Here is a 14241-nt window from a genome sequence, read left to right as displayed (position 1 = left end):
TGGTTTTGTTCTGTTCCCAAGTTGGTACATTTAAAAATTTCATAAAAAACGTTTTAATAACAAGCTTTTATGTAATAATGCACTAAAAAGAAGAAACTAAATTATACACTACTATTTAAATGACTATAATTTTAAAAGGTAAGTTTTAAAATATGCCCATTGGGCATATTTTTAAACTTACCTTTTAAAATTTAAAAACTGTTGCTGAAATAAATGTTCCCATTACATAAGTCTAATTATACTGTTTATTTAATTTTGCACCCAAGGCAAAAATCAAAATGTATAGTATAATACTACACAAAACTATACCCCAAAGGGTGGCATGCAACATATTGTCAATTTCAATATGTGAGTAGTTACCTATTACTTTTAGTGGGAGTATTTTTTATTTGTCAATATAAAAAAGAATCAGCGTCACTTTTAAAATGTGTCGATGTACTCTAATTTAAATTTATCGTAAGATAGGCAACAGGTAAATTAAGTCAACAAAGAAAAATTTAAAGCTACATTTATTATATTACAATTACAGTACAAAGTGTGTAATTAAAAAAAAAACCAGAATTAACAGTAACAAGACAAAACTTCAAAGTGTTGTAACTATAGGTGTTGGGAAATATTTGTTGGATGCCACATGTTCACGGAAATAGCCTTCCCCCATTTCTTCATACTCTTTTCTTGTGATACAACTATTTGCAAACTGGGGTGACAGCGCAAATTTACGAGCACCATACCAGGCGTCTAAACTTGGATTGGCTGGAAAATTTAATTAAAATAATTTAGTCAGAGTTAAAATGCATTCCTTTTTAATCAAAATTGTAAAGAAATAAAATTCGCAGATAATTCAAGAGAAAGATAATAATTAATATGTAAAAAAAGATTGCATATATTTCCATTGTAAATTTATATAATTAAATGTAGCTGGTTCCATGCATTTGGCAGGGAGGAGGTGGGTTGGGATAAAGGCTGACAACTCTTTAACCAATGGCTACAGAGACAAAGAGTAATATGGATAACTCGTCCCGAAAAAAGGAGGAATCTTCCATTAGGAGAGTTAATAGAGTAAACTGGTGACAGCCACTAAAGTTTTGAAATCAGATCAACAAGGATGACACAATAAAGTTTACATTGACACAATCATAGAATTAACTCATGAATGAGTTATCTGGAAGGTTACCTAGAAGTGGGATGGTAGGCTATCTGCTACTAAAAAAAAACCCACTTGAATTAATCACATATGACAGTTTGACAAAACTACAAAACGTGTAAAATAACACTTACCTGCAGAAAAAATGTTGTAAGAGCTTTGGAAAGGTCTCATTTGTAACAATTCTTTATCGATTCTATCCTTAAAGTTTATGAAGTTGGCATTTCCTCCAGTTAGAAACACATACTGTATTGTAGAGATAAAAATTTCTCAATCAAAGATTAGATTGAAATAATTTTAAAAAATAGATTATATGTTACATGTTTTGCTGCCCCAATTTATCAATAATTGTTTTATTATTAGTTTTAATGACTGGGATGCAAAAATGTTAATGTGGGATGTACCTTCACAACTCTGTCTTGAATGTCTGCACTGAGTTTTCCCAGGATAAATTCCATTGTCTCAGTCAGGCCAGCCTGTTCAAGTCCTAGCATGGAGGGTTGGAAGAGAAGCTCTGGAACTCTGGGAAGACAGAAGGAGGCATTACAACAAAAAGCACCTAGAAACAAAGATTAGTTGGCCTCTGCCATGTGTGTGTAAGCCACAAAAGAAAATAGACAAGTTCTATGTAAAAGTTATTTCCTTTTTCCAAAACGAAGCTTAAAACAATACTTTTTGCTTGATGTCCCATAAAAACACAAGAGATAATAGACAAAAACATCAAATATCTCGATGTTCTGAATATTCTAATTTTTTATTTTTTGACACATATACTGCTTTAAAAGGAAGGGAGAGACTGCTGTAAACAAACAAACCTCATCCGCTCAACACCCAGATGGAGTCTGTAGTACTCAGCAACATCAAATTCTCCTGAGAGTCCTCCCATATCCAGATCTCTGAAGAATACAATATATCATTATTTTATACCATCATCATCATGATTGACTTGTCTAAAATTAAATCTGATGTCTAGATATTTAAACACTGGTAGGTTGTATAAAACAACTATTTTGTAAAGTCTCCATACTCAAATCTTGATCGTAGTACTGGTCCAACCCCACACTTTTTGAAAGCAATATCTCCAGAAAAAATCTTAATATGATAGTATAAGCCTATTGGTGTACATGTAATTTTTTTATAACGAGAAAAGCTGCAGTAAATAGAAATTTGTAAACTATTAAGTAAACCTTACATGCAATAGAGCAGATGAAGTAGAGCTCACCTGTTTCATAGAAATAACTGGTCATTTTTCAAAAAAGCCCTAGTAATACTTTTAGACTTACTTTTGAAATTCAGGGTCATGTTCTTTTAAAATTGTCTCCAACTCTTCCAACTTTTCTTCTTCGGCATCAGAGTCGCTGGTTCCACCTTCTCGATTCTTCAGAAAGATCATTCAATTAATGAAGTAATGAAACTTAATCTACAAATAAGTATAATAATAATATGGTATCAATATATCCATGATTTTTAAAAGCTAAATAATCAGTGGAACCCTCTTGTCTTTGTACATTTAAAAAAATGTTGTTTTATATAAATGTCAAACAGTAAAATAATTAGAGATAGAAAATAAATTTACAATTTCTTTATACACATCCCAGTCTGCATCATTTTGTCCAAAGTTGTCTCCCTTCTTGGAAGGCTCTGCAAGATGCATCAAATTATTTTGGAATGTAATCAAGAAAAAGGATTGATTTTGTATTAACAAATTTTGTACATTAATTTTCTAGTGGTTTGGTCAGATTTTACTAGAATTCTAATAAAAATTTCAAAAGAAAAGTGGTGCACAATAAAATCTCTAATTTAACATGTTAGTAAACCAAAAATTATCTAACACAATCATATTCAAGTTCAACTACATATTGGTAACTACAGGACTAAGATTTATCTATGAATGAACATACGTGCAGCAAGTTGTGATATTATTCTCATTCTTTGTTGCGAGGCATAGGTTCTTCTTTTTGTCATATCAGATTTCTTCTGTCTCCTTGCATTACGAGAATCTAAAATTTTCTAAAACATATTTTAAACCATTAGGTTTACTTAATCATTGCATATATAATAAAAAAAAACATATTTTTGTAACATAATTATTCAGACATTTGATGTAAAAATAAACAGTTCTTTATACATTGCTGAACAACTTTATGTATTAAACTTTAACCAGCTCGTCTTTGTAAGCTATTCAAAGAGTAATCCTTTGTTCAAAATAGAACTATAATGGTTAAAAAAAAACAACCCAGACAAATGTCGTAACTTACTTGTCGCTTGGCCCTGACCTCCATTAGCCACCCATTGAAATCTACCCTCTTTCTTTCTTCAAGTTTTTTTTCTTCCTCCTTTTCCTGTATAGTAATTAAATAATGTTTCATGCTGTTTATGTAATAAAAATTAATTCTTTTAAAATATGTCTATCTATTACAAAATATCATTTTTATTTACCCAGATTATTAAAACATGTACTATAATAGTGGTACTATATTACAGGTACATGTATTAATATTATTTTTTACTTCATATAGTCATTATCTCAAAATATTTCTACTATATATATATATTTAGATAAAGCAAAACCTTATAGCTTCGGAAATAAGGAAGCAGTGCAGACAAAGGCTACTGTTTTTTACCTTCAGTCTTTTTTCCCTCTGAAGTGCCAAAGCCTTTTTTCTGCCTTCTCTCGCACTTTTGAGGATTTTTTGTCGTTTTTTAATTGCTAGCTGATCTGGGGTCAACATTTCATCTGGTATGTCCAACAGAGGAAAGGAGGGCTCTTTGCTCTAAAATAGAGAGGGAAAGAAAATCTTTGAAAACCAATCCATTTTTAGAAATGAAGAATTACTTTTCAGTAACATGCCATGGATACAAAGATGAAAGGCATGATTAGCCACCTCTTGTTCAATGGGTGCAGGTTCTTGTCCTAAGATCTTTGCTTTGGCTCTTTGAATGCTAGCTGAAAGTCTGTCAACAGCCTCTTGCAAATCCTCAACTCTGTTTAAACCCACTTCAGATAATGCTCCCTGTGTTATAGGTGGAAATGCTTTTGCAATTATAAAATACAAATTAAACATTAAGACATACTAAAATGAAAAAATAAACCATCATAATTAAGAGATATATTTTGTAGATTTGAACTTTGAATTAACCTCTCTATGTGCCATACATTTGTAACCAAACTGAACCAAACTAACTTATTCACTTTATTCTATCTTACCACTACAACATCATCATCTTCCTCTGTAAGAATTAATTCTTGGATCTCCAGCAACTTTTGTAGCTCTGTTTCATCAGACTGCAGCTGAACATTAGAAAAAATATAAAATTTCATTAGCATGCAGTAAGACACTAAACTTAATAAAAATAAAAAAGTTGAGAAAAATAAAAAAAAATCATTACAAAGAGAGGAAAATGTGTAGATAGCTACCTTAAGATTCTAGTACAATTCAGAGAGTGCGTTATATGAATTCTGCCACATAATTATAAATTACCTTTACAAGCCTACCTAGATACTTTAAACAAACACCCAGGTATGACTTACCTTTTCAAGCCTTCTCTTAGTGTTTACCTCCTGGAGACGTGAGATCTGCTGTTTCCTTCTTTCTTTCTGTTGTTCTGCATTCATTTGTGAAACAGCTGCCTGCTAAAGGAACATAGCAGAAAATGTTTAACATACTTGATTAAACTATTTAGTTACTTGAGTATCTTACTTATCTTGGGACAAAGCTTGTGGGGAAGATCCAAGTATGTGGGAACCCCCCCCCCAACCTCATGCTCAAGATGTAATAAATCCAGTTTATTAGTGTATTATTTTAAATAATGATACATCATTTACTGCAACCAATGCACAGGGCAGACAAAGCATTACTGGGAACTTTACAACTAATGGGTGCTTTGTTATCATTGACTAGTCAGAAACAGGTGATTCTAATTAGCATTATCATTTAATTAGGAACATTGATGGTGAGACTAGTTACAGAAAATAAAATGAAAATATTAGCTAATAACAATAGTACAACCAAAATAGTACAATTTACAATTTTAGAATGTAATGTTAATACCAGTGCCATTGGAAGCTGCATTTTTCTAACATTTTTTTCAAAGTAGTTATTGTCGTCCCACTGGGCTAGTTCCGAGAGGAAATCTGTGGCCATGTAGCAATGGTTTTTTATCATTTCCTAAACAAGAGGGAGATCATTTTCAATCATGATATTAATCATTATTTAAATAAAACATGGGGTTTATTGTCTACTACAGATATAGCAATTTTTCCCCGCATTATTCTTACATATTGGAAGTATTTTAAGTCACTTAAAATCTAAATTACAAAATATTCTTAAAAAAGTAAACAGTTTACTTCTAAAGATAATGACACAAGAACTGACCTCTACTCTGTTAATGGTAATAGCATTTACATGGCCTGGATACTTTAACTGTAGCAAACGCTGTAGAAACCAGTCTACATAGCCACCGCCAATGTTGATTCTGCGACACTGGGTTGGGTAAATTCTTCCATCCAACACAGGCAGAATGTGAGTTGCCTGATAGCCACAGTCAACAATCAGGGCATCAGCAGTCTCTGAAAAGTATGTATGTTTCATATCTTGATTATACTCAACAATTTCTTTTCTACCATTTTAAGAAAAATATATAGCACTGTATGTATTTAATTTTTTTAATGCAATAATTTTTTAAAATACAGCTTAAATACAGATACAGCTTTGCAGTTGCAGTCACTGACGAATAACAGTGCTACTACAAGTCTAACCAAGGTTTTTGACAATAACGTTACATGTTTATATCAAAACAATTTTTAAAATCTTTACATTGATATTTTGTTTACCAAAGGAAAAATGAGTTTAGAAGCACAATACCAAATTAGAACTTAATTAGCTTATTCAACAAACCTGGATTTGGATGATTATAATAAAAGCTGAAGAGAGAATCTACTCCATAGCACAGTTGAGGCACATGATAACATTCAAATAACAGCTCTGACATCACTGAGGAATTCCAATGATTGAGGGAAAAAGTGTACCAGTAAAAAATGAGTTTATAACGAAGTTTTACTGTTCATACGACAATACTAAAGTATAGATTAGAGAACACCCTGACCAAATTGACATTGTTTTAAAATTAGATTTATACTTCATACATACACTGTCTGGTATAGTTAGGGTTGCACACTGCTTCTGTTAACACTATGGGATGATCAACACATCCTTCAGTTGTAATCCCCAGATGAGAGAACAAATAATCAAACATCTGCTCCTAAACAAGTCAAACAATTGTTTTAATGCTGAGAAGAACTAAATCAATCACTGTTGCTGATTTCATTTTAGTAAATCATTTACATATTAAATTAAAAGAGACCCTATCAGTAACTGATAAAGCTAAATAAAATAGGAAATCTTGTTTTAAGACAACTATGCGTGTACTGTAAGGTAAGAAGATTTGTGATCTATTAAAATAAAAAATTAAGTATTATTGAAAAAATGACCTCAGCTAATCAAACTTTTTACCTGAATATCAAAAAGAGTGACAATGTTCCTATCAAACTGTGATCTCAATATCCATTTTGCTGGCTCCATGCTCATTATATCATTTCCTAAAAGTGTTTCAACTTCCTAGAAGAATATTGTATATTTAACAGTTCAATAAAAATTCTCTCATTAACAATTTTTTTTTTTACAAAAAATAAGTTTTAATTTAATATTAATAAAGTTATTTCAAAAATTTTTTGAATCCACATGAATAAAATGATACAATATAGATCTAGTTAATACTTGAATAAGCTACACTTACATTTTGATTTTTTTTCCCTTTTTGTTTTGCAGTGAGGTTTTTAAAAATTAGACTTGGGTTATCTGCACAGGCCCAGCCAGCGCGACATTGATAAGTACCTAAAGGAATGGAGCATTTAAACAAATTTTTATTCAATCAAATTCTATGCTAGATCTAGATCTAGAATCTAGTAAAAAGTCAAGTCCCCTTTCAAACCTGCTGGTCTATGGATGGGGCAAGTGGAGTTCACTTGTTTCTGTGACCTCGAATGACGAATATGAATGATGAAGAATGAAGGGATAGTGAGGTCAGCATTATACCCTAACCCAGCCGCCCCTACTCTTTACTAGCCCTAACGTCAGGTACCCATCAGAGCTGGGCGGACTCAGGGCAGGGAAGGTCTACTTTGAAGTACTTTCTATACTTAACTAACTAATAAATAACTATACACTACAAAATGAAAATAAGTCAAATAAATATAGTACATAGTGAATATATAGATCTAGATAGACGCCTATTACAGTATTAATATTAAATAAAATATTATAATAATTTAGGTAATAAATAATATTAAATATTAATTAATAATAATAATAAGTATAAGCTTTTAAATTTAATTTAAAGCTCAAACAAAAAAAATGAAACAAAGCCTACCATTGTCGATTACTAGTGGCACACCATTATCATGCAATGAACTGGGATAATCATTTATGATATCTGGAGTTGGTTTTTCATCTTTAAAATGAAACACATTTTCTGATGATTCTTCCATCATTTATTAGGCTACTTTTAGTCTAAGTGTAGTGTATTGTATTAGACCAATGAGCCGAATAAATAATAATCTGTCGGATGGTCTGGCGTTTTTCGTTACCTAGTTCCGAATTTATGTTTTAAGCTTTTCTCTACTAAATTACGAAATCCCTCGCATATATCTTAATCTTAATACTACTAAAAGTCAAGTTTGTTTACATGTTTGAATATTTATTTGTTTGTTTGTTTGCTAAAATCACGATAAAAAAAATCATTAATTACTACACTCGACTTTATTAATAATATTTAGATTTACTAATTGTTGCTAATTTTTGTCAGTTAAACATTAAATTAAGTTAAAACATTAATTTAATGCACTTGACTTTATTTTTCTTTCAACGGTCAAATAAACTATGGTTTACAGTAACGAATGTTACCGAAACTCAACGAACATTACCCAATAATTTCCGACGCTATATCGTTATTTTACCGTTTGTTTGTTTGCCTGATTGACTATCTCGCATGGTTGCACTCATCGTGGAAAGCTGTAAAATAGTATGTAGGTAGAGAAAATTTTTTGTTTTAAGACAGACTGTTAATCACACATTTATTTAAAGACGTTAATTAATTTATTGATTTATTCATACGCAGAGTAACCCATTTTTTTTTAAAAGTTTAGAACGACCACTACACTCGGCGGGACCGTGACGTCACAGTTTTTTGTTTACTCTTTAGTACAATAAAATGGCGGCGTCTATCGAAGAAAATTGTGTTCCCATTCAAAAGTTTAACGCGTTCTAAATCTAATTTTCTGTCGGTCATAACTTTAACAATACGTCCGTTTGCTGTATTTATTACGTTCCAACACTTATATCAATTTTAAACTGTCTTTTTTCATTTAGTTTTACAATAAATTTCTCTAGATCTAAAGATCAGCTGTCGAAGGAAAGTTATGAATCTAGCCTAGATCTAGATCTAGCCTAGATCTAGGTCACTAGACTCAATGTAAATTCTAGATCTAGACTTAATGTAAATTCTACATCTAGAATCTATTTCAGGCCTTAATACATCTAGAATCTATTTCAGGCCTTAATTATTTTATATAAATCTTTGTTTGGCTAATTTAAGATAAAATTTAATTTGAAAGTTACTAGATTCTACTACTAGACTTAGATCTAGATCTATGCGCGGAGACTCAAAAGTATAGTATAAAAATTCATTTGTGACGTCACGAGTAAATAGCTAAGTTGGTAGCGTAGTCCGCTCTCATGCGGGTGGTACAGGTTCTAGACCAATACGTCAATGATATTTTTTTTCAATTTTTTTTTTTTGTTTTGTTTTTTTTAGATGTGAATGATAAAGTTGCCTATCTGAACTTGGCAGGATACAGGGCAGGTGAAGTAGAGTTCATCTGTTTCTTTGTCCTAAGCATATGAAAGGATAGTGTGGTCAGAGACATGCTCGGCTGGAATCGTTTTTTAAACGATAAAAACATGTTGTCTGAGACTTGGCGGGACACTGGGCAGGTGAAGTAGAGTTGAGTAGGTCACATGTGACGTCAGTATATGAAGGGATAGTCCGAAATCGGTGTTTTCGGTGTTTTTAAAAGATAAGAAACATATTTTTGAATGTGGGGTCTGTTTTTGTGACGATAAGTGACACTGCAGTAGCGTAGCGAAGAGGGGAGGGGGCGGAAGGGGAGGCGGGGGGAGGTGGAGGGGGGGGGGGGCGGGGGGACATATGTTGGGGCGCCAAAATGGTTTGGAAAAATAAATTGAAAGGTTGAGGGGGGTTCAAATCGAAAGTTTGAGTGGGGGGGGGGGGTGCACATCAAAAGTTTGGGGGGGGGGTTGAAAATCGAAATCTTGGGGGGGGGGGGGTTAAAATCGAAAAGTTTGTCCCCGGGCGCCGGGAAGGCTCGCTATGCCTCTGAGTGACAGACGTGATGTTTTTTGATGGATGACCCCCGAAACCCACAGTTATCCAACGGATGACGGGTATTCTAGTAGAATTATAGATCTAGGTTTATTAATTATTATACTACACATTGATGAAGTTGATCAAGTAGCTCACGTTATATTAATGACGGTTATATCTTTATTTATTTTATTTTGGCCAAGATGATGATTGTTTAGTAATTTTATAAAGAAAAAGACAATGAAAACACAAAGAGTGATGATGATAATAATATACGATATTGCAATGCAGTACGCAAGGGGAGGGGTACTGTACGGGAGGCTTAACAGTGTTAACTGTTGTAACGTTTTTACTACTCTCAAATGTACTGTTCTATTGTAATATTCTTGCTTCTATCAATTGTAACGTTCTTCTTCTATTTCTCACTCTCAGTCACAGTCACAGACGATCAAGAATGAAGAATAAGCCGTCTTCTGCAAATCTTTATTTGTCTATATTTCTTGAGCGGGAATTGTCTGTGTAGCGCGCATCTAACAAGACTATAGCGCCAATACGTGTGCTGCATAAATTACTGGCTAGGGCCGTCGTTTCTCCATCCCCTCTAAGGCTAACGCACCGGCTTATATACCCCACCCGCGAGCGTCTCGGATGACACCTTGCTCTTGGCACGAATTCTAACGCTTACCTGTGAAAATTTCCCCCGCTTTTGTGCTAACCGACCCCAAATAACCCTATATAAAAACTTAACGCGATCTCCTAAAATTCTAATAAGCTTATCCTCTGAAACCACAGACAATTCCCTTTACAATGATACCAATTACAATAAACATCAATAATTTGTTCTTCAACAATAATACTTCAAGCATGCAAATATTGTAAACATATAATCAAATACACCTAATTAAAGTAGATTTCAATAATATCGGCTTGCTCCTAACTAACACTAAGATATTCTAATTAAAGATCAAGCTTGGCCTAATAGTTCATCCAATTTTCATGCTATAATACCAACTATTTATTAAGATATGACTTTTCTTCTTGCTCTACTAAGCACAATTGACTAATTTCTAACAAATTCACTACATTTGACCCTACCAAAGTTAAGAATTTTGTCCTCAAAATTGATTTAGTTTATTAAAGGCTTTGTATATTCAACATCTTAAATCACATCTTCATAAACATGATACATCATCAACATCAATTATAATTATCAAAATGCAACATAATGTTCAAATAAAAAAAAACAACAACCAGAAACTGGATCCATTGTAATATCGATTAACATGAAGTTATTATACAGTCTTGTTTTGCATTTGTAATGTCTACGTTCCTTCTGGTTAGATCTGTACATCTTATAATTTCAATGTTCCTGTGGTATGTTCACAGACCAAACCATGAGCATAATTGTAATGCTTCTAAAGCTTCTATATTGGTCCTAGCACAAAGTTAAACTGTATCTACTTACATTTCGTTGGAATACATTCACATCCAGGAATGTAATGAAAAACACCTGATTTTAAAGATTCACAAGGTATCTTAATAATCCTGATCATTATTTAAGAATTCACCCGATATTTAAGTAATTTAGAACACTATTTTAAGAATTCACTCGGTATCCTAATAATCCAGAACACTATTTTAAGAATTCACACGGTATCCAAATAATCCAGCACACAGTCTATACTTATCAATTTAACAGGCTCTATTTTTGTTAATCCAACAGTCGACGAGGTCGTTTGATTTCTCGTCGGGGTCTTGTATTTCCTCTTACGTCGTTCTGTGTGGTAACAGTTAGTTTTGGGCTTGTTTCATCAGCCCTGTGATCATCGCCTCTCTCTGACAGCTGATTCTCTGTGTCTTGACCTTTGTCGCCTGTCTCATCGTCCGTTGAGTATTCCGACAGTTGAGGTGAACCACCATCGTGATGAAGTTTGAGTTGTAAGTCAACGATCCATTTCGTTGGTTCCCGTTGGTAAAATGGTTTTAATTTGTCGTGGTGCACGACTTTTGTCTTTTTGTCCTTGTTCTCTATCTCAAAGAGAAGGTCACTTAGTTTCCTTATGATGACGTATGGACCTTTCCAGTGTCTGGGAGCAAGCTTCCTACTCACGCCTACTTTCCTTGCCTCCTTTAGACACAACACTACATCTCCAACATTGTAGTCATTAGAGACAATGTTGCGGTCGTAGTCTCTTTTGTTCCTCTCGTGTAGGCCTCCTGTCTTCTCGACAGGTTGTTGCCTAACTTGACATCTCTCGCAACAGTTCACCCAGTTGGTGACCTCATGTTTCATTCTAAACCAAAAATAATATTCTTGTACCTTGGCTAATGTATTTTGAATGTCAACATGTCTGGCGCCCTTGTTATTGTGACACTTGTCTAGAACCTTAGACATTAGGAGATGTGGCACAATCACCTTTAAATTTGTCTTCCGTTCTTTTGTCACCCACTTCCAGCATAATATGCCATCTGCAAGTTTCAGTCTGTTAAAATTCAGCCAGTAATAGCGGAGTTCCCGGCCTTCTGCGGTTAACTCCCTCTGTTCAGGTCTCTGTTCGTTCTGCACCCAGGAAATACACTTCTTCAAAATACGATCACCATTTTGTGCCTTCCGAATTTCCTGCTGGGAGAACAGTAGACCCTTCCGCAGATAGAATCGATCATGTTTCTGGTCTGTAATAGAAGCTTTCAATATTGCGGCAACTGGTGCCACTCTATGCGTATTTTGTGTGCTTCTTGGAACTGCGTCATTAAACTTGTAGAAGTTGGACCGCCACCTTTGGTCTTCTACTTTGAACATCTTTTCTCTGCCTCTGGTCTGTGTCGGGACCCTTCTACCATTGAGGTATAAGCCCTTTTTAGCCGAAAATTGAAACTCATGTTTCATTAGGAAGTCCATCCCTAAGAAACCATCTTCCTCAATGTCAGCTATGACTGTTGTCCACTTTGTGACAACATTGCCAGCTCTCATATCTACTGTACATGTGCCTAGACAGTTTATTCTGTCACCCCCTGCAGATTGCAGTGTGACCTTCTTGTCCAAGGGTTGAAGTTTGTTTCTAATGGCTTGTGGTAACTTGTTGAAGGCTCTTGTGGACATAACAGTGACAGCAGCGCCCGTGTCTACCAGAAACATCATATTGTGTCTTGCTACCGTTACAGTCACCACTACTGAACACCCAGGGGCAACACTACGGATTGAAATCTCTGTTGGCACGTCCACTTGCTTGTTGCTTGCCGCGGCTTTTACTTTCAGAAAGTTAAGGCCTAAAAGATTTTCATCATTGTTATCTGTACCATTCTGTCGGATTTCATTTATTCTGGCTGTAGATTGGGTTGGCCGGGCTTGATAACTGTTTCTATTAGTAGACCGACGTTGGTTCATTTCTTGAAATCTACTATTTCTTGGGCAATTCCTAGCCAAATGTCTGCCCCCACAAGTGTAGCATCCCGAGTCGCTGAGCCTACGTTGATTACTGACCATCTCTTGTAGTCTTTTCACCTCCTGCTGTAGGCTATCTATCTGGCTCTGCTCCTGCACCGAACACATTTTCGTTTTTGTTGTGCAGTCTCTAGCACTGAGGTATTCGTCCAGAATGTTTCTGGCCTCATCTGTGCTAACTGGGCGCTGGGCGGCAATGATACCTGCGAGGTGAGGATCTTGTAGCCCCTTGAGAAAATAGCGCAGTGCAACTGTTGATTTAGTTGCTTGGTCAGCTGACGGGAAAGCCATGGCCGTCAGTCGTTTCACATCTGACGTATATTCAGCGGTTGTCTCCCTTGCTGACATCTTTCTATTTTCTAACTGGGTCAGATGTGTAGCGGTGCCCACCCTGGTGTCAAATCTCGCGCTCAGTGCTGCGACAAACGTTCCAAGCGTTGCTCGGTCAACTTGAGTGAGTTCAAGAAATGCAAAGTTGGCCGCACTCCCCTCCAAACAAGCTGGTAGATGCAGTAGCTGTCTATCTTCATTCCAGCTGTTAATGCGAGATATCGCTTGAAACTTGTTCCAAAACACTTGGAATGGCGCTGAACCGTCGTATTGTGGTAACGCCTGGTTCATACTTAATGGTCGCTCATCTTGTCTAGCGATTCTGAGTTCTTTAATCGTTTCTTGCAGGTTTCTTATTTGAGCCTGTAGTTCAATCTCTGCCATTTTTGTCCTCTGTATTAACTGGCCTGCTGTCAGTCTCTCTGGTTGCGTGTTAAAGATCGTTTCTTTCGCTGCCACCAAATGTAACGTTTTTTTTACTAAATGTCAAATGTACTGTTCTATTGTAATATTCTTGCTTCTATCAATTGTAACGTTCTTCTTCTATTTCTCACTCTCAGTCACAGTCACAGACGATCAAGAATGAAGAATAAGCCGTCTTCTGCAAATCTTTATTTGTCTATATTTCTTGAGCGGGAATTGTCTGTGTAGCGCGCATCTAACAAGACTATAGCGCCAATACGTGTGCTGCATAAATTACTGGCTAGGGCCGTCGTTTCTCCATCCCCTCTAAGGCTAACGCACCGGCTTATATACCCCACCCGCGAGCGTCTCGGATGACACCTTGCTCTTGGCACGAATTCTAACGCTTACCTGTGAAAATTTCCCCCGCTTTTGTGCTAACCGACCCCAAATAACCCTATATAAAAACTTAACGCGATCT

At 35.1% G+C, this 14241-nt stretch overlaps 1 protein-coding gene across 2 annotated transcripts; it reads right to left on the bottom strand.

Moving 5' to 3' along the window:
* Positions 1-494: 494 nt before the first annotated feature.
* LOC131936052 (actin-related protein 5) lies at positions 495-7782 on the bottom strand. 2 transcript variants are annotated; one of them, XM_059292889.1, is made up of 19 exons: positions 7574-7782; positions 6941-7038; positions 6658-6762; positions 6295-6406; positions 6043-6138; positions 5521-5714; positions 5197-5313; positions 4677-4778; positions 4353-4436; positions 4030-4158; positions 3769-3918; positions 3403-3486; positions 3046-3154; positions 2721-2785; positions 2428-2522; positions 1960-2040; positions 1549-1666; positions 1279-1390; positions 495-753 (listed from the first exon to the last, which is right to left on the bottom strand). In XM_059292889.1, exons 1-19 carry the CDS (start codon positions 7692-7694, stop codon positions 584-586), a joined length of 2142 nt encoding a protein of 713 aa, XP_059148872.1. In that variant the 5' UTR covers positions 7695-7782; the 3' UTR covers positions 495-583. The 2 variants fall into 2 exon arrangements, with proteins under 2 accessions (XP_059148872.1, XP_059148881.1); XM_059292898.1 differs by having other exon boundaries at positions 4677-4775.
* Between the last annotated feature and the right edge of the window lie 6459 nt (positions 7783-14241).

The sequence above is a fragment of the Physella acuta genome, unplaced genomic scaffold (assembly GCF_028476545.2).
Source record: "Physella acuta isolate Inbredline_101_S28 unplaced genomic scaffold, ASM2847654v3 ptg000013l, whole genome shotgun sequence".
Taxonomy (NCBI): Eukaryota; Metazoa; Mollusca; class Gastropoda; family Physidae; genus Physella; species Physella acuta.
This window is presented reverse-complemented; position numbering and strand designations above follow the sequence as displayed.

Excerpts from the sequence above, each read along its gene's own strand:
- LOC131936052 (XM_059292889.1), bottom strand. The coding sequence starts at position 7,694 with ATGATGGAAGAATCATCAGAAAATGTGTTTCATTTTAAAGATGAAAAA. Across the intron at positions 6,407-6,657 it reads TCACTCTTTTTGATATTCAG|GAGCAGATGTTTGATTATTT; the intron begins GTAAAAAGTTTG and ends TGACTTGTTTAG. Across the intron at positions 3,155-3,402 it reads AGGTCAGGGCCAAGCGACAA|AAAATTTTAGATTCTCGTAA; the intron begins GTAAGTTACGAC and ends AATATGTTTTAG.